General features: G+C 38.0%; 2 protein-coding genes across 2 annotated transcripts; one reads left to right on the top strand and one right to left on the bottom strand.

The window, feature by feature from the left end:
• The first annotated feature begins 13,440 nt into the window (after positions 1–13,440).
• LOC101681529 (olfactory receptor 2D3) lies at positions 13,441–14,406 on the top strand. The gene has a single exon (XM_004780179.3). The coding sequence runs from the start codon at positions 13,462–13,464 to the stop codon at positions 14,404–14,406; it is 945 nt and encodes a 314-aa protein (XP_004780236.1). The 5' UTR covers positions 13,441–13,461.
• A 9,140-nt stretch (positions 14,407–23,546) lies between these two features.
• On the bottom strand, positions 23,547–24,494 carry LOC101683574 (olfactory receptor 2D2). The gene has a single exon (XM_004780186.1). It carries the CDS (start codon positions 24,492–24,494, stop codon positions 23,547–23,549), a length of 948 nt encoding a protein of 315 aa, XP_004780243.1.
• Between the last annotated feature and the right edge of the window lie 428 nt (positions 24,495–24,922).

The following is a 24,922-nucleotide window of genomic DNA, read 5'->3' as shown; positions in this document are numbered from 1 at the left end:
AAAAATCAAGATAAAAGAGGAGTGCCTAAGTGGCTCAATGAGTTAAACCTCTGCCTTCAGCTCAGGTCATGATCTCAGGATCCTGGGATTGAGCCCTGCATCAGGCTCTCTGCTCAGCAGAAAGCCTGCTTCCCCTGTCCTTCCCCCGCTGCTTGCCTCTCTGCCTACTTGTGATCTCTGTCTGTCAAATAAATAATGAAATTGTTAAAAAAAAAAAAAAAGATGAAAGGAAGTAAACCCCAATAGAAAAATAGCAGAGGATATATTAAAAAATTCACAAAAATTAACTTCAAAGGGCTACAAGAATAGAAAACAATACTGAAATTCATTAGTATTATAAGATATGCAAATTAAAACAACAAAGAGATATCTATTTACCCCTATTAGGCATGCAGAAATTAGAAAGTCAGATACTGTTAAGTGTTGGCAAAAAGTAGAAGAGAGAGGAACACTCATTTTCATTTGGGAAAATGTAGAGAGATACAGCCATTCTGGAAAGGAACCTGGAATTACTAGGTCACCTTATGTCTATGCACATTCTGTGATATAATAATTATTGCTAAATATAGACCTCTAAAATTTCTCATACAGAGAATGGTGTTATATGGTATAATACTATAATATTTGTGGTTCTGTTTTTTGTACTGGCAAGTGTGTGTAATTTAGATATCCTTCACTAGGAGAAGACATAAATGGAAATGCAAGATATATGCACCAAGGATATTGCACAACAGTAGGGAGAAAGATTAGATGAACATGTGGCATTGTAAATGATATTAAAGACTCAGTCAAGTGAAAAAGATAAAGAGGTATATAACACAATATCATTTATGTAAAATAAAAATATATGCACAAACAAATCATTTTTGAGGACAAACTAAAAGCATTGCATACATTAGAATGGTCATTAGGTCAATGTGAGTGAGGTATGGATGTATATTAAGCAAAGAATAAAATAAATGCATAAATAATCAAGAGAGGGTCTTTGAAATCACTAATTATACTCTATATCACATATTGAGAAATATAACTCAATTCTTCAAGACTGAGAACAAACAAACAATAGGAGAAATTAAGATTGCATGGTACTATACAGAAATACAAAGTCAGTAAAGGAACAGACTACAGAGTGTAAAATAGACCAAATTTAGCAAGAGTTTAAATCTCATATAAAAGACACTTAAAATTGATCAGAATTTCCTCATAAATGGAGCTAAGTGATCACCATGAAGAAAAAACTGGGATCTGTACATCATTCCTTACATTAGAATTAATTCTGGATGTACCAAGATGTAAATGAAGTCACATGTGTATGCAAAGCTATGAAAATCTTAGAAGAAAAAACATACCTTTTATGATTTTTTAAAAGCATACCTCTTTAACAACAGAGACCTTTCAAATATTAACACAAAAGCAGTCATAAGGGAAAAGACTGATTAAATTACAAGTGTGTGATACAAGAATCTATGAGGTCAACTGGCAAAGTAAAAAAAGACTTATTTTTAATGCAAAATCAAAGAGCCCATTCTTGATAATACTCCAGGGTTCTACACAACAGCAAAAGAAAATTGAACAGCCCAATAGAAGAAAACTAGCAGGAAATGAAAATGATTGATTAACATTTAAAATTATGCTCATCCTCAAGTATAATTAAAGTATCCTATAATAAATTAAGAGTGAGATACCATTTTTTGACCTAACAAATTAACAAAGTTGAAGAGTTTCACAATACCAAATGTTAGTAAATGTGTAACTAAATAGAAACTTTTATGCAATTTTAATTGCTGTAAATTAATGCAACATTTTTATAGGGCAATTGATGGTATCTATTGACATTTTGAAGGAATGTACCTTTAGATCCTGCAGTTAAACCTCAGAAAGTTATCATCAAATATATTTGACAAGGACACCAGGACACAAAAAGTTCACTGTGGCACTGTTTTAATGTTTAAAGATTAGAAAAAAATCAGTATGTCCATTAATATGGATATGGTTAAGTAAATTACAGCATACTTATACCATGGAACATAATCATTTATTTTTAATGAGTTAGATTTATAGGTACTGTGAAATCAAAACTAAGCTATAAAAAATGTACAAGTCAAACCACAAAAATAATAAAATTCAAGCTACTAGCATTTCCTTAAGGTGGGCATGGTAACTAAATTGCACTAAGTGCACTAAATTGCACTTCAGGGCATTTCTTTGAATCCCACATGGCTATACTACCATTTGATAGCCTATTCTTCCACCTACTTTCTCTTACATTCTTTGACCTTCAGATGCTATGAATGTATCATTTGGATCTAAAATTTATCTTTGAAAACATGTTTTCACTAGCTTGAGAGAGCTGTAGGAGTAGTTGCATTTTCTTTTTTTTTTTTTAAGATTTTATTTATTTATTTGACAGAGAGAAATTACAAGTACACTGAGAGGCAGGCAGAGAGAGAGAGAGAAGGAAGCAGGCTCCCTGCTGAGCAGAGAGCCCGATGCGGGACTCGATCCCAGGACCCTGAGATCATGACCTGAGCCGAAGGCAGCGGCTTAACCCACTGAACCACCCAGGCACCCCAGTAGTTGCATTTTCATGTGGCCAATCCAAAGTCTTAATTTAATAGTTTTAAAGTCTCTTTCTATAAGACTGTCCTTGGTGAATTATTTCCACAAAAGAAAAGCTTGGACTTTATGTCCAGTAAATTAACAACTTTAATATAAGAGCCCACCCAAAACCCCTGCTATCATGCTGATATTAAGGCTATGCTAACCAAATTCAATCCACCACTTAAGGTGATCATATGGCACCAAAACAACCACAAACCAAAATGAAAGCACGAGGCCTAGAACACAGCAGTACTCAGAAAATCGGCACCCAGAAAATCCAATATCTGCTTATATTTGCTTCTATTTAATTACCGTATAAATGAAGACATGCATTTGATAACTAGTAAGCCCCTGAGAAGATAACTGCTGAGCTGTTTGGAATGACATGGGCATAAGGTTTGGAACAGGGATGTTAGTGTGGATTGGAAACTTTAGTCTGTGACCTCATGTACAGCACCGAGTGCCCTAGGATGTCTCAGAGGATGCAAAGGTAATAAAACTGAGGGATTTTCAAGCTCCAGGGAATGCCCTGTTTACATACTCTCAGGACCTCACCTCTAAATGTATCCTTGAAGGAAAAATGCTCTGTTCAGAACTGAGACCTAGGAGAATTGTCGTTTGTACCTTGAAAGAAGAAAGGCAGAAAGGCTGGAGGTGGAGTCAGAGTCCTAGGGATGACTCTTGTGCAGGCCCTGGGAGGCATTACTTTGCCAACCCACAACAGGTGCTGTCCTTAGAGACTGGATCTGCAGGCTGCAGAAATCATTGCCTCCCCCACTTGATCCTCCATTCCTTCACCAGTGACCTACAGCACAGTTTCTCCCTCCTTTCCATCCTCAGGTGAGAGTGGACAAGTTGTTGATGGGTCTCAGTCTGTAGGAATCTTCAGTATCCGTTGGGGGTTGGGAGGTAGGCATGGCATTGGAAATGTAAATTTGGTCATTTACTTTCTTGCACATCAAGATGTTCCTTGCTAGACTCCCAGAGACAACAATTATATTCCCACTCTTCTTCAGAATGCCAGTCTAAAAGTCCTTTTCCAGACTTTCTTCATCAGGGATGATTATTTCCAGAAAGATTACAGAGGCTGTGCCTCTTGCTATTGAAAAGCAACGGCCTGATTTTCCCTTTCCCTCCTCTGTCAGCTCTTCAGCCTTCATTGTTTCTCTCAGCTTGCATTTGTCCTACCATGTCCCATTGAACAGGCAAGTGGCTGTGAGGAAAATAGGAATCTTGCTTTGAGGAACTCCATCAAGAGCTCCTTGCTCTTGAGTATTCTCTGGGTCGAGATGTGAAGGAATAGGACTGCAAGGTACACTGTTCTAGGAAGGTCAGCACTGCTGGTCAACCCCATGGTGAGTTAGGATAGATAGTAGAGTACAGATCCCATTACAATCAGTGTTGGTCTTCTAGTCCCAAAGAGGATACTAGCCCCCACTGCTGGTGCCCTCACACACACACACACCCCATACATTGGTATTCTTCATGTACAAGTCAGGCATGGTGGGTTCCCAAAACACCCAGCTTTGGTCAGGATCCAGTTGGCTCAGTACCTACTCTGTGATGTCTTTTGTTATTGTGAAACATTTGGTGGCCATGAGGGTACATTTATGAGAACATAAAATACTTCAGTGAGTATATCTGTGGTGTGTGAATGTCTGTGTGTTTACATAAGATATTGTGAAGCTGAGAGTGAGTAGGTATATGCAGCATGTGGCATGTGTCTATGACAAGGAATAACGCCATGTATGCAGTTGTGTGTGAGACGCAGTCACTAAGGGAAGATATCTGGAAAGGCCATAGTAGTTACAATGCTATCTTACCAATTCAGATGCCTTTTATTTCTTTTTCTTATCTGATTGCTGTGTCTAGGACTTCCAGTCTATGGTGAATAAAACTGGTGAGAGTAGACATCCTTGTCTTGCTCCTGATCTCAGGGGGAAAGCTGTCAATTTTTCACCATTGAGTATGATGCTAGCTGTGAATTTTTCATGGAGGGCCCTTATTAGGTTGTATCTTTGGGGTAAATACTCAGTAGTGCAATTTCAGGGTCATAGGGGAAGCTCTATTTTTCATTTCTTAAGGAATCTCCACACTGTTTTCCAAAGTGGCTGCACCAACTTGCATTCCCACCAACAATGTAATAAGGTTCCCCTTTCACCACGTTCTGTCCAACACATTTACTCTTAATAGAATTCTGAATACAATTGTGTTTAAGTCTACCATCTTATTTGCTTTCTATTTTTCCAGTGTATTCCTTGTTCTTTTCATCTTTTTTGCCTTCTGTTTGAGTATTTTTTTCTCATTCCATTTTATACATCCCACTTCATTGATTGCTATACCTATTGTTTTATATATTGAAGTTTACAGTATTCATCACAGTTTTATTCCTAAGACCTGTCCTCTGAGAGGTAGCAACTCATTGCCAGTTTTCAGTGAAGCTCCTCAATTCTCAATGGCTGGAATTCCAAAATCTTGCTGCTTTTCCTGATCTCCCTAATAGTTGCTTTTGGGGAAGCTTGTTCAGTCTTATCCCATGTCTGCCTTGCTTACTATTTAGCCAAAACTTGTTCAGGTTCCTAAAGCCCCTTTACTGTGCAATAACTAACTTTCTGAATCTCTCTTTCATCATTTCCAGTGCTTTGGCACTATCAGCTATGGATCTCTGTCTCTGCACTTCAGTGAGGCCATCACGCTCTACTTAGGTGCCACCTCCATGAACGAGTGTTCTGAGAGTGCCTCTTGGCATAAAGTTAGTGGGACCATGGAACTCACCTTGTCGGTTTCCTTGCTATACAAGATTACTTTCTGAGCTGGCTGCTGTCCAATGTCTGAATATAATAGTTAAATATTTCATTTTATATTTGCTTCTAGCAAGATGACTGGTCCTATAGCAGTTACTTTATTAAGACTGAAAGCAGGGTACCTGGGTGGATCAGTGAGTTAAGCCTCTGACTTTGGCTTAGGTCATGATCTTGGGGTCCTGGGATCAAGCCCTGCTTCAGGCTCTGCTCAGTGGGGAGGCTGCTTCCCCCTCTCTCTGTCTGCCTCTCTGCCTACTTGTGATCTCTCTCTTTCCCTGTCAAATAAATAAGCAAAATCTTTTTTTAAAAAAGACTGAAAGCAAATGCAATAACATGACTTTAGTTTAGAATATCCTCAACTAAATGCTGTTTAGATTTTCCCATTTTTATATTTTTCCTATATTGGCAATAGACAACCACCTACTAAAGAACAACATTAAAGAACAAAAACATTAAAAAAGAAAAAATGACCCATCCATAATTCCAATACCCAGAGTAAGTCATTCCCAACATTTTGGAGATTTATTTTTTCTTTCAGTGCTTTCTGTGCATTTTGAAAACCTATATTAACATTGGTCCCTAAGGCATTAGCAAAACCACTTTTGGTAAGTACCAGTGGAAGATGATTGCTATTATTATTAATATTAGGGAATATTATCATTTTCTGTCAGATACAGAAAAAAGAGAAACCCTCAGATAACTGCTAGACAATAAAGTAAGAAGAAAAAGAAAGTGACAAATATTACATTTCTGATGGTGCTGAGAACAATTATTACCTGTAGAATTTCAGAAATAGTTCTGGGAGAGGAAGTGGTTCTTTGAATAACTATAGACACTATGCAGTACAGTACTTCTCTAAGGCTTACTCATTTTATATAACTGAAACTTAGTAACCTTTGACTAATATCTAATTTGACTAATAACTGCCTTCTTCTGCAAGCCCCGGCAATGACTATACCACTCTCTGCTTCTACTAGTTTGACTATTTTACATAAGTGATATCATGTAGTATTTGCCTATTTTATTTTTTTGTACCTAGCTTACTTCACTTAGCTCATGTCCTTCAGGTTCATCCATGCTGTCACAAATTGCAGAATTCTCTCTTTTTCTTAAGGGTGAATAATATTCTATTTTGTGTATATTCAACATTCTTTATGCATTTGTCAATGGAAATTTAAATTGCTTCTATGTCTTGAATGTTATGAATAATGCTGCAATGAACCTGGGAAGTCAGATATTTCTTTGAGATCTTGATTTCAGTTCCTTCAGATATATACCCAGAAGTGAGATTGCTGGATCATATGAGTTCTATTCCTTATTTTTGAGAAACATCCAAACTATTTTCCATATTGGCTGCACCAATTTGTATTCCCTCCAACAATGTACAAGGGTTTCCTTTTCTCCATATCTTTGCCAACACTAGTTACCTTTTGGGGGTTTTTTGGTTTTATTTTGTTTTGTTTTACTTTTTTTATAACAACCATCATAACAGGGGTAATGTGGTTTTAATGTACACTTCCATGGTGATTAGTGATGATGCCCAATTTTCATGTACCTGTTGGCCATGTGTATGTCTTCTCTGGAGAAATGTTTATTTGGTTTTCTTGCCCATTTAAGAAAACTGGATTATTTGTTGTTGTTGTTGTTGTTGTTGTTTTGCCATTGAGTTGTATAAGTTCCTTATATATTTCAAATATTAACCCTTTATCAGATACATGGTTTGCAAATATTTCCTATCATTTCACTGGTTGCCTTTTCATTTTGTTGATCATTTCCTTTGCTGTGCAAAAGTTTTTAGCTAGCTTTTTTTTAAAAAAAAAATCTCATTTGTCTGTTTTTCGCTTTTGTCGTCTGTCAAATCTAAAATCATTGCCAAGTCTAATGTCTGAAAGTTTACCCTATGTTTTCTTCATGGACTTTTATAGTTTCAGATCTCATGTTAAGTCTTTAATCCATTTTGGGTTGATTTTTGTGTATGATATGAGATAAGAGTCCAATTTCATTGCTTTGCTTGTGGTTATCCAGTTTTCCCAACACATTTATTGGAGATACTGTCATATCCTCATTGTGTATTCTTGGCACCCTTGTCAAAGATCAGTTGACTGTATATGTGTGGATTTATTTCAAGGTTCTTTATTATATCCATTTCTCTATATGTCTATTTTTAACCATTATTATATAGTGTGATAAATTTTCTTGTGAATATTTTTCTTCAATTTAGAGTATTTATTTAGAATAGTTTCCTAGAATTGGATGTAGAAATTGGAATGATATTGATATTATGATATATTATATCATAATATAATATGAGGCCTAGGGACTCTGGAACTCCTAATATTATTCTAGTTCTGGTAGTTATTCTTCTTAGATTTCTACAAAAGAAACAAAGTAATGAAAAATAAGACACTGCTTTTTTAAAATTTTTGTTTATTTATTTATTTGGCAGACAGAGATCACAAGTAGGCAGAGAGGCAGGCATAGAGAAAGTAGGAAACAGGCCCCCTGCTAAGCAGAGACCCCACCCACCCCGATGTGGAGTTCCATACCAGGACCCTGGGATCATGACCTGAGCCAAAGGCAGAGGCTTAAATCCACTGAGCTACCCAGGCGCCCCAAAACACTGCTTTTTTTTTTTTTTTAAATTGCACTAGTCCCTAGTGTCACTCAAGTTCAGAACTCTGATAAGCTTGGGTTGGAGTACTTGGTTTAGTCTAAAGTCTTTCAAAATCTTCAATCTCCCTTACAGCTTAAGTGGAACTTTGCCAAATTTGTCAGTCCAGTTCCATGAAGAAGTGATGAAATAAAGTATGTGTGACCTTTTAAAACACAGTAACCCTAGCCAGTAGAAAATATGGACCAAGCAGCATCTGAAAATGTCACAAATCAGACTCCTCCTCATGGGGAAGAAAGGGCTAGTAAAAAGGAAATTTCTTACTCCACCATATTATTCAGAACTGGGCCAAGGTATATAAGCATTTAAATTTTTATTTTTTATATTTTTTTATTATTTTATGTTAGTCACCATACAGTATTTCTTTAGTTTTTGATGAACTGTTCCATGATTCTTTATTTGCGTATAATACCCAATGCTCCTTGCAATACATGCCCTCCTTAATACCCATCACTGGGCTAACCCATCCCCCCATGCCCATCCCTTCTGAAACACTGAGTTTATTTCTCAGAGTCCATAGTTTCTCATGGCTCATTTCCCCTTCTGAGGTCTCCCTCTTCAGTTCCAGCAAAGGAAACAGTTCCCTTCCTTTTCTTAATGTCCTCCATGCTATTCCTTATGTTCCACATATACGTGAAACCATTTGATAATTGTCTTTCTCTGCTTGACTTATTTCACTTAGCATAATCCCCTCCAGTTCCATCAATGTCAATGCAAATGATGGGTATTCATCCTTTCTGATGGCTGAGTAATATTCCATTGTATATATGAACTATATCTTCATTATCCATTCATCTGTTGAAGGGTCTCTCTTTCCACAGTTTGGCTATTGTGGACATGGCTACTATGAAGATCGGGGTGCATGTGCCCCTTCTTTTCACTACATCTGTATCATTGGGAAAAATACCCAGTGTAATTGCTGGGTCATAGGGTAGCTCTATTTTTAACTTTTTAGGAACCTCAATACTATTTTCAAAGTGCTGTACCAACTTGCATTCCCACCAACAGTGTAAGAAGGTTCTCCTTTCTCCATATCCTCTCCAACATTTGTTGTTTCCTGCCTTGTTAATGTTTGTTATTCTAACTGGTGCAAGGTGATATCCCAATGTGGTTTTGATTTGTATTTCCCTGATGGCTAGTGATGTTGAGTATTTTTTCATGTGTCTGTTAGCTATGCATATATCATTTCTGGAGAAGAGTCTGTTCATGTCTTCTGCCCATTTTTTGACTTGATTCTTTGTTTTTGGGGTGTTGAGTTTGAGAAATTCTTTATAGATATTGTATACCAGATCTTTTTCTGTAATGTCATTTGTGACCTCAATGTGTGAAAGGAATCCATCAAAATCCTTGAGGAGAACACAGGCAGCAACCTCTTCGACCTCAGCCGCAGTAAATATCTTCTCCCATTCCATGGGTTGTCTCTTAGTTTTGTTGACTGTTTCCTTTGCTTTGCAGAAGATTTTTCTCTTGATGAAGTTCCAAAAGTTCATTTTTGCTTTTGTTTTCTTTGCCTTTAGAGACGTGTCTTGAAAAAGTTTGCTGTGGCCAGTGTTGAGGAGGTTACTGACTATGCTCTCCTCTAGGATTTTATTGGATTCCTGTCTCACATTGGGGTCTTTCATCCTTTTGAGTTTATCTTTTTGTGTGGTGTAAGAGAATGGTCAGGTTTCATTCTTCTGTATATAGCTGTCCAATTTTCCCAGCACCGTTTATTGAAGAGATTCTCTTTTTTTCTTTTTGGTATTTTTTCCTGATTTGTCGAAGATTAGTTGACCATAGAGTTGAGGGTCCATATCTGGGGTCTCTATTCTATTCCATTGATCTATGTGTCTATTTTTTGTGCGAGTACCATGCTGTCTTGGTGATCACAGCTTTGTAATATAGCTTGAAATCAGGCAACGTGATGCTCCCATGTTTGTTTTCCTTTTTCAACATTTCCTTTGTGATTCGAGGTCTTTTCTGGTTCCATACAAATTTTAGGATTGTTTGTTCTAGCTCTTTGAAAAATGCCATTGATATTTTGATCACGATGGCATTGAAAGTATAGATTGCACTGGGTAGCATAGACATTTTAAAAATGTTTATTCTTCCAATTTGTGAGCATTGAATATTTGTCCATCTTTTTGTGCCTTCTTCAATTTCTTTCATAAGTGTTCTGTAGTATCTAGAGTATAGGTAATTTACCTCTTTGGTTAGGTTTATTCCTAGGTATCTTATCATTTTTTATGCTATTGTAAATGCAATTGATTCCCTAATTTCTCTTTCTACTGTTACATTGATAGTGCATAGAAAAGCAACTGATTTCTGTGCATTTTGTATCCTGCCCCATTAATTAATTGCTGTATGAATTCTAGTAATTTGGGGATGGGGTCTTTTGAGTTCTACACATAAAGTATCATGTCATCTGTGAAGAGAGAGCATTTGGTTTCTTTTTTGCCAATTTGAATACCTTTTATTTCTTTTTGTTGTCTGACTGCTGAGGCTAGGACTTCTAGCACTATGTTGAACAACAGTGGCAAGAGCAGGCATCCTTGTCATGTTCCTGAACTTAAGGAAAAAGCTCTCAGCTTTTTGCCATTGAGAATGATATTTGCTGTAGGCTTTTCATAAATGGTTTTTATGAAATTGAGGAATCTTCCCTCTATCCCTACACTCTGAAGAATTTTAATCAGGTAAGAATGTTATATTTTGTCAAATGCTTTTTCTGCATCAATTGAGAGGATCATGTGGTTCTTCTCTTTTCTTTTATTAATGTGTTCTATCACACTAAGAGATTTGCAAATGCTGAACCATTCTTGCATCCCAGGAATAAATCCCACCTGATTGTGATGGATAATTCTTTTAATGTACTGTTGGATCATATTGGCAAGGATAGTGTTGAGAATTTTGCCACCCATATTCATCAGGGATATTGATCTGTAATTCATCTTTTTTTTAATTTTTTATTTTTTATAAACATATATTTTTATCCCTAGGGTTACAGGTCTGTGAATCACCAGGTTTACACACTTCACAGCACTCACCAAAGCACATACCCTCCCCAATGTCCATAACCCCACCCCCTTCTCCCAACCCCCTTCCCCCCAGCAACCCTCAGTTTGTTTTGTGAGATTAAGAGTCTCCTAGGAACAACGCCAAAGGCAAGGGAAGCAAGGGCAAAAATGAACTATTGGGATTTCATCAAGATCAAAAGCTTTTGCACAGCAAAGGAAACAGTTAACAAAATCAAAAGACAACTGTAATTCATCTTTTTGATGGGGTCTTTGCCTGGTTTGGGGATCAAGGTAATGCTGGCCTCATAGAATGAATCTGGAAGTTTTCCTTCCATTTCTATTTTTTGAAACAGCTTCAGGAGAATAGGTATTATTTCTTCTTTAAATATTTGGTAGAATTCCCCTGGGAATCCATCAGGCCCTGGAGTCTTATTTTTTGGGAGGTTTTGATCACTGCTTCAATTTCATTACTGGTTATTGGTCTATTCGGATTGTCAGTTTCTTCCTGTTTCAGTTTTGGAAGGTTATAGGTTTCCAGGAAGTCATCCATTTCTTCCATGTTACTTAATTTATTAGCATATGGTTGCTGATAATAATTTCTTTTTTAAAGATTTTATTTATTTATTTATTTATTTATTTATTTATTTGACAGGCAGAGGTCACAAGTAAGCAAAGAGGCAGGGGGTGTGGGGGGGGTGATGCAGGCTCTCTGCTCAATGTGGGGCTTGATCCCAGGAACTTGGGATCATGACCTGAGACAAAGGCAGAGGCTTAACCCACTGAGCCACCCAGATGCCCCTAGCAGGATGGTCTTTAGCTTCCAAGTGTTTGAATTCCTTCCAAATTTTTTGTTGTGATTGAGTTCCAATTTCAAAGCATTGTCGTCTGAAAATATGCAGAGAATAATCTCAATCTTTTGGTATAAACTAAGATTTGATTTGTGACCCAGTATGTGGTCTGTTCTGGAGAAAGTTCTACATGTCTTCAAGAAGAATGAGTCTTCTGTTGTTTTGGGGTGGAGTACTCTATATATCTATGAAGTCCATCTGGTCCAACGTGTCTTTCAAAGCTCCTGTTTCTTTGTTGATCTTCTGCTTTAAATTTTTAAATATATTTGACAAAATTATTTTCCAGGAAGATTGAACTAATTTTCTACCCACTTGCATTGCACAAAAATGTCTTTTTTCCACACCTTCATTTAACATTTTATATTCATTACATTTTAATGAATTCTGTCATTTATTAATTGTGTGATTTCAGGAATGTAGCTGAACTTTTCTATGCCTCAGTTTCTTATCTGCAAAGTACAATTAATAATATCTACCTTATAATGTTACTGGGACAGTGTAATTATATAGAACCCTTCATGCCTGTCAATAAATTTTTCAATAAAATACTAGTTACTATTTTGTGATGTGGTTGCTTGGTAAAAATCTTAAATAGTTTCCCAGGTGAAAAATGTAACTCTCATTGTTCTGTTGTACTTATTTAGTTATAACAATGGGTATTTTTCCTATATTTAAGAGCTATTTTCATTTCTACTTTCTAAATAATCCTTGGCAAATTATTTCTGAGCCTCAACAATTTTCATAGTGTTTTACATGTAATCTGAATGTAAGACATCAACTCTTATCCAATATTTCTTTCAAATATTTTCCTGTTTGTAGTTTATCCTTTAATTTAATTCATGATATTATTATCTCACAGACCCCTTTCAATTTATGTCATAAGTTCTATATGTTTTCTTTCATGGATTCTTAGATTATGTGTCATTTGATCTTATCCAGGAATCACAGGAATTTTAACTTATTTTTGCTGTTTTTTTATTGTTTTACTTTAATCTAAATACTTAGTGAACTAAATTCTAAGGTTTTATTTATAAAGCAAAAAGAATGTACTGATCTTTAGGAGATCAAATTAAGTTTGATTCCTGAAAGTTATTTCACATTTTTCAAGCATATGTTATAATTATATATGTAGTATTTTGAACAGTTAGTGGTGTAGTTTTATACATGGTAACAGTGCTAACAATATACACATCATTTTGTAACAATATGTGTATAGCCATTATGTAAAATCCATATAAAGTCTAATATCCTCATGTCAGAACTAGCCAAGAAGGCTTTAATAATGTCATACTCTATAAAAAAGTCCTTCCTCTGGGAAGAGGATATTTGGGAAACAATAAAGTGGATTTACATTACAAACAACTAAATAAAATTAAAATATTCTATTTAGTATTAATTAGAATAACATGCATAGCAACAAGCTAGAAATATCCAATTTGGTTTTAAACTGGGTTTTAAGTGATACTCTTCTATGGGACTTGACGTCACCATCCCAAAGTTTGTTCTTTTTATTTGTGCAAACAGGTAAAGAGGCATAAATCTCAATGGGAGAGGAAAACCAAACCTTTGTGACTGAGTTTATTTTCCTTGGCCTTTCCCAGGACTTGCAGACCCAGATCCTGCTATTTATTCTTTTTCTCGTCATTTATCTTTTGACTGTGCTTGGAAACCTGCTCATCATCCTTCTCATCTTCATGGATTCTCGACTTCACACTCCCATGTACTTTTTTCTTAGAAACCTCTCTTTCGCAGATCTCTGCTTCTCTACTAGTATTGTCCCTCAAGTGTTGGTCCACTTCCTTGTGAAGAGGAAAACTATTTCTTTTTTTGGGTGTGTGACACAGATAATTGTCTTCCTTCTGACTGGGTGTACAGAGTGTGCACTGCTGGTGGTGATGTCCTATGACCGGTATGTGGCTGTCTGCAAGCCCCTGCACTACTCCACCATCATGACCCAAAAGGTGTGTCTCCAGTTGGCCATAGGATCCTGGGCCAGTGGGGCACTAGTGTCTCTGGTGGATACCACCTTTACTTTCCAACTACCCTATCAAGGACAGAACATTATTAATCACTACTTTTGTGAACCTCCTGCCCTCCTGAAGCTGGCTTCAGCAAACACTTACAGTACAGAAATGGCCATCTTTGCTATGGGTGTGGTCATCCTCTTAGCTCCTGTCTGCCTGATCCTTGTGTCCTACTGGAATATTATCTCCACTGTGATCCAGATGCAGTCTGGGGAGGGGAGGCTCAAGGCTTTCTCTACTTGTGGTTCCCATCTCATTGTTGTTGTCCTCTTCTATGGATCAGCAATATTTGCCTACATGCGGCCAAACTCCAAGACCACAAAAGGGAAGGATAAAATGATATCTGTGTTCTATACAGTGGTGACTCCAATGTTGAACCCCATAATTTATAGCCTGAGAAACAAGGATGTCAAAGGGGCTCTCAGAAAACTAGCTGAAAGAAAGTTCTTTTCTCAGAGGCAGTGATATCTAGATCTGACTATTTTTTTAGATCTGACTTTTATTTGATTTTATTTATTTTTAAATATTTTATTTGTTTATTTGAGAGAGATAGAGAGCACTAGCCAGGGGAGAAATATGGGAGGGGGAAAGGGACAAGCCAACTCCCACTGAGTGGTTAGCCCAAGGCGGGGTTCATTCCCAGGACCCTGAGATCATGACCTGATCTGAAGTCAGAGACTTAAACCACTGAGCCTCCCAGGAGCCCGTTTATTTTTTATTTATTTATTTACTTACTTACTTACTTTCAGAGTCAGAGTACACACCTGCTCTTGTGAGTAGGTGGTGTGAGGGGTAGAGGGAGAGACAGAGAGAATCTTAAGCTGGCTCCATGCTCAGCCCAGAGCTGATTAGGGCTCAAGCTCAGGACTCTGAGATCATGACCTGAGCCAAAATCAAGAGACAGACACTCAACCAAATGAACCACCCAGGAAACCCTATGAGTCTGACTTTTAGAAATATGGTATCATGCTTAAAAGAGCTATACAATTTTGGTAGACAATTATGAATTAGTTTAAGAAGCATAAAAGTGAAGGACATGTTCTAAAAACCTTGAATATTTCATAGTAAGCTAGACCACAGAGGAGAAATAATAGGATAAAAAGTTAGGTTTTCTTTTCATTTTTAAGGATTTTATTTATTTATTTGACAGAGAGAGGATTGCAGAGAGCACAAGCAAGGAAAACAGGAGGCAGAGAGAGAGGGAGAAGCAGAACCCCCAATGAGCAAGGAGCCTAATGCAGTGCTGGATCCCAGAATCCTGGGATCATGAACTGAACCAAAGGCAGTTGCTTAACCAACTAAGCCACCCAGGTGCCCCAGGTCTTCCTGATTATAAAACACATAAAGTGTTATACTGGAGTTTGTATTTATGTCAGCTAACATGGATATGTTTTAAACATGATCGTAACTGAATCTAAGAGATTTAAACTAGATTATTTTGAAATAACATCTAATATGAGTTGCATACATGATTCCAACATCAAAGACATTTCAGGTTTAGCTGTCCCAGTCATACATAGATGTCCTAGGACTCAGCTCTGACAAAAACAATCAATAAATCTAAGAATCTTTAAAACTGGGATCATACATGGTTCAGAGCATTTCAGCTTGTAAAATGATACAAAAGCAAAATACTTTCTAGTACATAATGTTCTCTCCTGAAAGCTTCAAAAAAAATGAGTATTTTATCTTATCATCCCACATTTCATAGAAACATAGACTATGAGGGTTAAAGGGGAAGTTAACTGTCATTTAACTCAAACATAGGTCCAAACATTTAAACCACTCCACAATACTTCTATTGAGTAATTACCCAGCATTGGCCTAACCAGGAATAGATAGCTCCCTACTCTCTTAGATCATTCCCTTTCACTTATAAGTTGATCCTTGAACAACATGTGCCAACCCCCACATATTGAAAAATCCTCAAACAACTTTTGACTTCCCAAAACTTAACTTCTAATAGCCTGTTGTTGACTGGAAGTCTTTCCAATAACATAAACAGTCGATTAACGCACAATTTGTATGTTATGTGTATTGTATACTGTATTCTTACAATAAAGTAAGCTAGAGAAAAGGAAATGTTCGTAAGAAGAATGTAAGAGAAAATGCATTCACAGCACTGTACTGTATCCAAAAAAATCCACATATAAGTTGCCCCATGCAGTCCACACCTGCATTGTTCAAGGGTCAACTATAGATAGGTCTTTGCTATTACAAAGATCTTCCTTATGATCAGGCAAAATCAGTTTTCCTGTATCTTCAACCCACTCTCTCTAATTTTAGTCCTAGAACAATTTTCAGTATCCTATACCATGACTCACTGAAGTCAGTTTCTGTATATGCCCTAATTCAGTTCTCACAGCCAACCAGCCACTTGTTTCATTAAAGTTCCCTCATCGAACATGCTTTGGCTCCCTGTATTCATTCTGGCCATCCTCCTTTGCAGGAGCCCACTTCACCCAGTGAATACCTCTTCCAAAACCAAAAAAGAAATTAAGATTTTAAAATTGGAGTTCACCAGTCTGAGGCTGACCCCTCCATAGGCTTAGAGGCCTGTGACCACATCTCAGTGTGGCTCAATGTCTCTAGAATGGTAGATTCTGGGCTCCACTTCAGGTTTCATAAACCCTTAGTCCAAACATTCTAGCTGACAGCCACTTGCCTATTTTACAAAAACTTTTATTCAGTCACATGTTTAGAGGGGATTTTATGATAACCATCCTGTAGTTGCCATAGATATGAGGCCAAGAACAACAGACCTCAGTAGTCAGGAACTACTGATTCTACAGTAGAAGAGCGCCCCAATGTAGTAAGATGGAGCAGCTAAATTTCTTATTTCTTTAATTCATGCATCCATGCATTCATTTTAAGCCCATTTCTCTGGGCTCTTATTTCATTGTATCTTACTGACTCTAGTGTATCCAAAATACCCAGAACAATGACTGACATATACTGTGTTTCAAAACAGATTTTTACATTGTTGTGATCCTTTCTTTTAAAAGATTGCATGTATGTGTGTATTTATTTATGAATGAAAGTGAAAGAGAGAGAATGAGCAAGGGTAAGAGGGAGAGGGAAAGGGAGAAGCAGATTTCCCACTCAGTAGAGAGCCTGACTAGGGATTGATCTCAGGACTCTGGGACCATGACATGAGCTGAACACAGACACTTAACCAACTGATCCACCTAGGTGCCCCTGTTACTACCCTTTTAAAATTACTGGAGCTGCACTACAATAGACAATTCGAATCTGGGGTGTGATGATCAGAGAACAATCTCATACAAACAGCATGTGCTAGTTGAAGTGATACAAACCAGGACAAAATACTAGTAGGTGAAGTTGGTGACTTGACTGCCATGGTGATCTAAATGACATCTATCTAGTTCAGTAACAGGAGAAAAAGTAAGGAAATGTAAACAGAAGATTTGGAGACTAATTTAGAGAAGTTTCACCACGAGGGAAAAGAAGAAAGAGATAGGGATGAGAAAATGGGGTTGTGAGCTTTTTTTTTTTTTTTTTTTTTTTTTAATTAGATTCCTCGGTCACTTCTCCCATTTCCTTGAAGACTGTAATCCCTGGATCAGTGAAACTTTCCCCAACGCACTACTCCTGTTAGCGATCTTAAATATTCTAATTTTCACATAAAATGAAATATTCAACTACTCTGCATTCTCAGAATTCCTTGATCTTCATTTCTCCAATGATTTCAGCCATCTGCACCACCGTCATTTCTTTAATATTCCCATTACCAATAACTGCCATCCCCACTCCAAATTCTAAAACCACTGAATCCTCAGAAATATAAAATGTTTACTGTTTTAAGGCACTGAGTTTTGAGATGGTTTGTTATATAGCAATGGATAACTGAAATGTTAAGAGAATTATTCTTCCATTCCTTCCATCGAAAAAGATGCCTGTGGGTCTTTTTCACACTACTAATAAAAGCTGCTTTCTCTCTCAAAACAAAAGAAAAGAAAACAAAGCAAAAGCCCCAGACATGCTCTCTTACGCTATGGAAGGAGAAAGGGAATGAACAGCCAGAAAGCATCTAAAGAAAAAATTTCAAGCATACACCCCAAAATAATAATGAATATAATGTAAGGATTATGGTTCTTCGTTGCAAGTAACAGAGGCCGACTATGTGTGATTTAAGCTAAAAGGAAAAATCTTGAAATAATGGTCATTCTGGTCCTGCAGCCAGCACCAGAGGCCAAAATCCTATGGACTGGGTGTGATGAGAACATCACCGCCACTCAGCACTAGATGGCGCACCTTACTCTGCCAACGCTATCAGCCCAGGTCCTGCAGCTGGAGCTTGATTCGCTGAGGCTGGAAATCTGGATTCCGTGCTTCTGCTGCCACTGAAAGAAAAACAAAGAAAGAAATTGTGTGCTGAAAAACACTACATCAGTCAGGCGATCAGGGTTAACAGCAATAGTGATAAGTCATATTGATAGTATGTACCCTTGAGAGGACATGATGGAAATAGCACTTTATCTTTGTGATCCTCCCCTCACACACACACCCATAACCTCAGGCTAATCATGAGAAAAACATCAGACAAATTCTAATATGTGGGCTTCCTATAAAATATATGACCAGTACTTCTTAACTGCAACTGTCATCAAAAGTTTATAGCAGCAATGTCCACAATAGCCAAACTATGGAAAGAACCTAGATGTCCATCAACAGATGAATGGATCAAGAAGATGTGGTATATATATACACAATGGAATACTATGCAGCCATCAAAAGAAATGAAATCTTGCCATTTGCGACAACATGGATGGAACTAGAGCGTATCATGCTTAGCAAAATAAGTCAAGCAGAGAAAGACAACTATCATATGATCTCCCTGATATGAGGAAGTGGTGATGCAACATGGGGGCTTAAGTGGGTAGGAGAAGAATCAATGAAACAAGATGGGATTGGGAGGGAGACAAACCATAAGTGACTCTTAATCTCACAAAACAAACTGAGGGTTGCTGGGGGGAGGGGGGTTGGAAGAAGGGGGTGGGGTTATGGACATTGGGGAGGGTATGTGCTTTGGTGAGTGCTGTGAAGTGTGTAAACCTGGTGATTCACAGACCTGTATCCCTGGGGATAAAAATATATGTTTATAAAAAATAAAAAATGAAAAAAAAAAACCAGGTCTGAGAAACTGTCACAGCCAAGAGGAGCCTAAGGAGACATGACAAATAAATACAATGTGGCATCCTGGGTGGGATCCTGGATCAGAGAAGGGATATAAGAGAAGAAAAGAAAAAACAACAAAGTAAATTCAAATAAAGTATGAACTTAGGTTAATAATAAAGGATCAGGGGGTGCCTGGGTGGCTCAGTTGGTTGGACATCTGACTCTTGGTTTCAGCTCAGGTCATGTTCTCAGGGTGCTGAGATCCAGCCCCATGTGAATATCCACATGCAGCATGGTGTTGGCTTGGGATTCTCTCTCCCTCCCCATCTGCTCCTCCCCCTGCACTCTCTTCCTCTCTATCACTCTCTTTCTCTCCCTCTAGCACATTCATGCTCTCAAATAAATGAATAAAATCTTCAAAAAAGTAATAGTGTGTCAACGTTGATTTTCTTTTTGTGGTAACAAATATCATAATTATAATGTAAGATGTCAATAATAGGGTGAAGTGGGTATATAAGAACTCAGGGTACTTCTCAGTTTTTCTATATGTCTAAAACTGATCTACAAAATAAAGTCTATTTTGAAAATAGAAACAGTTTGCTGTCCTTGCTTTTTCATGTCACTAGCTCCTATTACAGAGTCTAGACTGGGAGTATCTGATTGATTGAGTCCAAGTTACATGCTAGCTGCAGTGAAGACAAAGACATTGAATCTGAAGTGGATTTGGTGTCTATGGAGGATAGAGGCTCCAACTAGCCCAAGACTCCCAGACGACTATACATATGGAAAGGGTACTCAAATGATCAGAAACCAAAAATTGACAAATGGCCTATGACACCAGATCACCTCCACTAATGTCTTGACTATGTACAGATTCAGACTGACCAGTGTAACTCATGATCAACGTAATACAATATTCTGAGGACGTGTAGGACCCAGAATGTGGAGTGAAGAGATACAATAGCATCGCACAGGGAATGTTTCAGTTGGGCATTAAGATATCCTCATCTGATTGTATTACTAATGTATTCCCTACTGCTAGTACAGTATCTGCCACATATTAGATCATCAATAAAAATTTGCTGAGTAATATGTGGTCTAGGAAACATATTGGCTCTAGTAAGTTTTCTCTTTTTTTTTTTTAAAGAAAAAATCTGGATGTCATGATGCTACATGGAAATGGAGTTGTAGCAAACATCTCAAGGAGATGTTGTAGCAAAGAGTTGTAGCAAAGCATCTCAAGGATCAAGTCCCAGAAAGCTTCAGAATCCTTTACCTTTTTAGTGAAAGTCACATATTGAGAGAAACCTTACAAGGTTGTTCCTTAAGAAATATCTGGACCTTTAGTAAAGTGACTGCAACCTGAAAATTACCTTGCTCGGTTACACAGCAGAGTCAGTGCTTCAGTGGATCTCTGAAGGCAAATAGTTAGAAATATCATATCAATAAGATGTGAGAGAAAGTCTGGTCCTTCTCCTTCCTACTCTGTGCCTTTTCCATTTCTCTGCTCTTTAATTGGCTGTAGAACAGAGACTAATTTGAGACTAATTTACTGGCAATACTTACAAGTCAAAATTTTTATTTCGCCTAGCAACTTTAATATAACTTGTATAAAGGTCAGCCTCATCACAAACAATTCATAGCACATACCCTATCCCCAATCGTGGAAAATATCATCCATAATTCTGAAATAACTTACTAATGGCCCTCTGAATATTGAAGCATTAAGTGAACAGCAGTGGTACAAATAAGAAGTCATCTGAACTTGGGGCTCAGCTTTGTCAGATTTTCATTTCCAAAAATTGGGGGATGATAATCTCTATCTTACAGTGTTTTGTGCAGATGAGTGAAAAGATATTTATAATTTGCTTAAGACAGTAATGGGGACATGGGGCAGCTGGGTGGCTCCACCACGTGGATTTTCAGCTTCCCCTTTTGTGGCCCCACAGAGTGAACCACTTTTTCTGTGACAGCCGCCCTGTCATTGCACTGGTGTGTGCTGATTCCTTTCTGTTTAAACTGGAGGCTCTGACAGCCACTGTCTTATTTATTCTCTCCCCTTTCTTGCTGATCCTGGGGTCCTCTGTCCAAATCCTCTCCCCTGTCTTCAGGATGTCCTCAGCTGAGGGGAAACACAAGGCCTTCTCCACGTGCTCAACCTTCTGGTTGTCTCCCTCTTCTACAGCACTGCCATCCTACAGTACTTCCAACCCAATCCAGCACCTCTCCTGAGAGCAAGGAAACGCTATCACTTGCCTACACAGTGGTGACTCCCATGTTGAACCTCATCTATAGTTTAAGGAATAGTGAAGTGAAGACTGCACTAAAACGAGCCATCAACAGGATCTTGGGCCCTCAGAAACTATGACTGACCAAAGGAGTGAAATGCAAGGAGAAAGGAAAGAAAAAAGAATTCCTCAATGGGTTTTGGTGCCTGCTCATTCTAAAAGCCATGATATATCCACTAGAATTTTGGACTTTACTAGGATCTGTTTCTGAATGAAACAACATGAGCAATGAAGGAGAACTTCTATAGGCCTGGGTCCATAAAACTGGGGGACAACATATCTGAGGATACTGCTAATTGACACAAATTGGGAGCTGATCTGAAGGTTGACAGTTGTAGTGACAACACTACAGTTTGCATTCTGTACTTGTTTTAACTTTTCTTGAACTTCCTCAACCATGTCTTTTTATAACTTCCTGCTTTACATTACCTATTTTTTCAAACTCTACCTGAAACTTTTAAGGATCTTTCTGCTTACAAGGTAAACTTATGACAATGGTAATAATAAGTGGTAGACTTTTGTTTCATTCTCTGACTCATTTTTTTTAACTCACAGTTTCAGTACATTTTTTTTACATTTGCTTATATATTCCTTCAAATTTTTTTTTAATTTTCAGCATAACAGTATTCATTATTTTTTCACCACACCCAGTGCTCCATGCAATCCGTGCCCTCTATAATACCCACCACTTGGTACCCCAACCTTCCACCCCCCACCACTTTAAACCCCTCAGATTGTTTTTCAGAGTCCATAGTCTCTCATGATTCACCTCCCCTTCCAATTTCCCCCAACTCCCTTCTCCTCTCTAACTCCCCATGACCTCCATACTATTTGTTATGCTCCACAAATTAGTGAAACCATATGATAATTGACTCTCTCTGCTTGACTTATTTTACTCATTTTTAATCAACATTCAGTATGTGTCAGAACCTTTTTAGGCCCTGAAGACACAGCGTTGAAGAAAATAGACAAATTTCTTACCTTGGGGAATTTATATTCTGGTGAGAAAGAAAATAATAAAAGAATACTCAAAAACATCCACTGGCTTCAGAAAGGGGAACCCTCCTACATTCTTGGTGGGAATGCAAGCTGGTGCAACCACTCTGGAAAACAGCATGGAGGTTCCTCAAAAAGTTGAAAACAGAGCTACCCTATGACCCAGTATTAGGATAAATACTAAGTATTTACCCTAAAGATACAAATGTAGTTACCCAAAGGGGCACATGCACCTGAATGTTTATAGCAGCAAAGTCCACAATAGCCAAACTATGGAAAGAATCTAGATGTCCATCAACAGATGAATGGATAAAAATGTGGCATATGTATACAACGGAATACTATGAAGCCATCAAAAGAAGTGAAATCTTGCCATTTGCAATGACATGAATGGAACTAGAGGGTATTATGCTTAGTGAAATAAGCCAATCAGAGAAAGACAATTATCATATGATCTCCCTGATATGAGGAAGTTGAGAGGCAACGTGGGAAGTTTGGGGAGTAGGAAGGAAATAAATGAAACAAGATGGGATCAGGAGGGAGACAAACCATAAAAGACTCTTTAATCTCACAAAACAAACTGAGGGTTGCCGCGGAGAGGAGGGTAGGGAGCGGGTGGTTGAGTTATGGACATTGGGGAAGGTATGTGCTATGGTGAGTGCTGTGAAGTGTGTAAACCTGGTGATTCACAGACCTGTACCCCTGGGGATAAAAATATATGTTTATAAAAAATAAAAAATTATATTAAAAAAATATATGTTTATAAGAAATAAAAAATTATAAAAAAAAAACTTCTAACAAAAAAAAAAAACTTTATTTATTTATTTATTTAAGAGAGAGAGAGAGAGCAGGAGAGGGGACAAAGTCAGAGGGAGAAGCAGACTCCCCACGGAGCTGGGAACCCAATGTGGGACTCAGTCCCGGATCTCCGGGATCATGACCTGAGCTGAAGACAGTGGCTTAGCCAACTGAGTCACCCAGGCATCCCAGGATTTCCTAACTCTTATGTGTTAACTCTGACTTAAGAAGGAAGGAGACCCTAGTTTTATTAGTCCATGAATTAATGTAAGATGGAGGGTAGGTCCGCAACAAGGTCCAAGGATGAGTATCTTAACATATTACGAACTTCCTTAGGAACTACTCAACAAATCATAGAGGTAGGAAGCTAAGAGATTTCTACAGTCATTGGCGGATATGAAGCCTACATGGGAAATTCCTTGTTGCTACTTTCTTCAGAGCTCCCTTCACATCCTTGTTCCTTAGGCTATAGATGAGGGGATTAAGCATGGGTGTCACCATTGCATAGAACACAGACACCAGTTTTTTCTGTTCTTTGGAAGACTTTGGTGTCATGTAGGTCACAATTCCTGACCCATAAAAAAGGATGACCACCAGGAGGTGGGAGCCACAGGTAGAGAATGCCTTGAGCCTCCTCACAGCTGACTTCATCCTCACCACAGTCACTATTATGTGGCTATAGGACACCAGAATTAGGGAAACAGGTATGAGGAGAATCACGACACCCATGAGGAAAATGGCCATCTCTGAAGTGCGGGTGTCTGTGGATGCCAGGATCAACAGTGCAGGAGCCTCACAGAAGAAATGAGCAATACTATTGCTGCCTCGATAGGGTAGCCTTAATACAAAAGTGGTATCCACCACAGACACCAGAATGCCACTGGTCCATGATCCTGCAGCCAGCTGGACACACAACCTCCAAGTCATGACGCTAGAGTAATGCAGAGGGTTGCAGATGGCCACATACCGATCATAGGACATCACTGCCAGAAAGGCACACTGTGTGCATCCAAAAATGAGGAAGAGTATAAGCTGAGCTGCACAACGTGTGAATGAAATGACCTTCTTCCTGGATAGCAGGTGGACTAGGGCCTGAGGAATGATGTTGGTAGAAAAACAGAGGTCAGCCAGAGATAAGTTGCAGAGGAAAAAATACATGGGTGTGTGAAGCCGTGAGTCAGCCTGTACAAGGCACATGAGAAGCAGATTTGCAAGCACGGTGACCAGGTAGACACCCAGGAATACAATGAATAGCAGCTTCTGCGTGTGGGGGTCATCAGAGAGTCCCAGAAGGAGGAATTCGGTCACCTGTGTCTGATTTGATTGTCTCATAGTTTGTATTTTTTTCAGTAAGAAGTCACCTCATGCCAAACATAGGTCCATATAACCTATAAAATATATCAATCAGATTTGGAAGACTTTGGGATTGCTCTGAGTCATTACCAGCCATTCCAAGAATCCCCTTTATATAGAAGAGGATCAGGTTGCTTTAGTCGGAATTTTCGGTGTTGTAAAACTTAATACCCTTAGGTTGGTGCTTTTATTTTTAGTGTCATCTGCAAATGTAGAGTAGATCAAAAGAATTGTCTTTTTTATTCTGAATATGATAATTCTAATAATAAAAAAGATTGAATTAATCTATAAAGCATGGCATTTAATTTCACTTTATTATTAGCTAAAACCCTTGAATCTTATGCTGCTATCGCCACATGTCCCCTGTCTTAAGATGGTGTTTGTTTGTTTGTTTGTTTGCTTTGTTT

Source organism: Mustela putorius, unplaced genomic scaffold (assembly GCF_011764305.1).
Source record: "Mustela putorius furo isolate JIRA1106 unplaced genomic scaffold, ASM1176430v1.1 tig00003859_pilon_pilon_pilon, whole genome shotgun sequence".
Taxonomy (NCBI): domain Eukaryota; kingdom Metazoa; phylum Chordata; class Mammalia; order Carnivora; family Mustelidae; genus Mustela; species Mustela putorius.
This window is presented reverse-complemented; position numbering and strand designations above follow the sequence as displayed.

Coding starts and splice junctions, on each gene's coding strand:
- LOC101681529 (XM_004780179.3), top strand. CDS start 13,462: ATGGGAGAGGAAAACCAAACCTTTGTGACTGAGTTTATTTTCCTTGGC.
- LOC101683574 (XM_004780186.1), bottom strand. CDS start 24,494: ATGAGACAATCAAATCAGACACAGGTGACCGAATTCCTCCTTCTGGGA.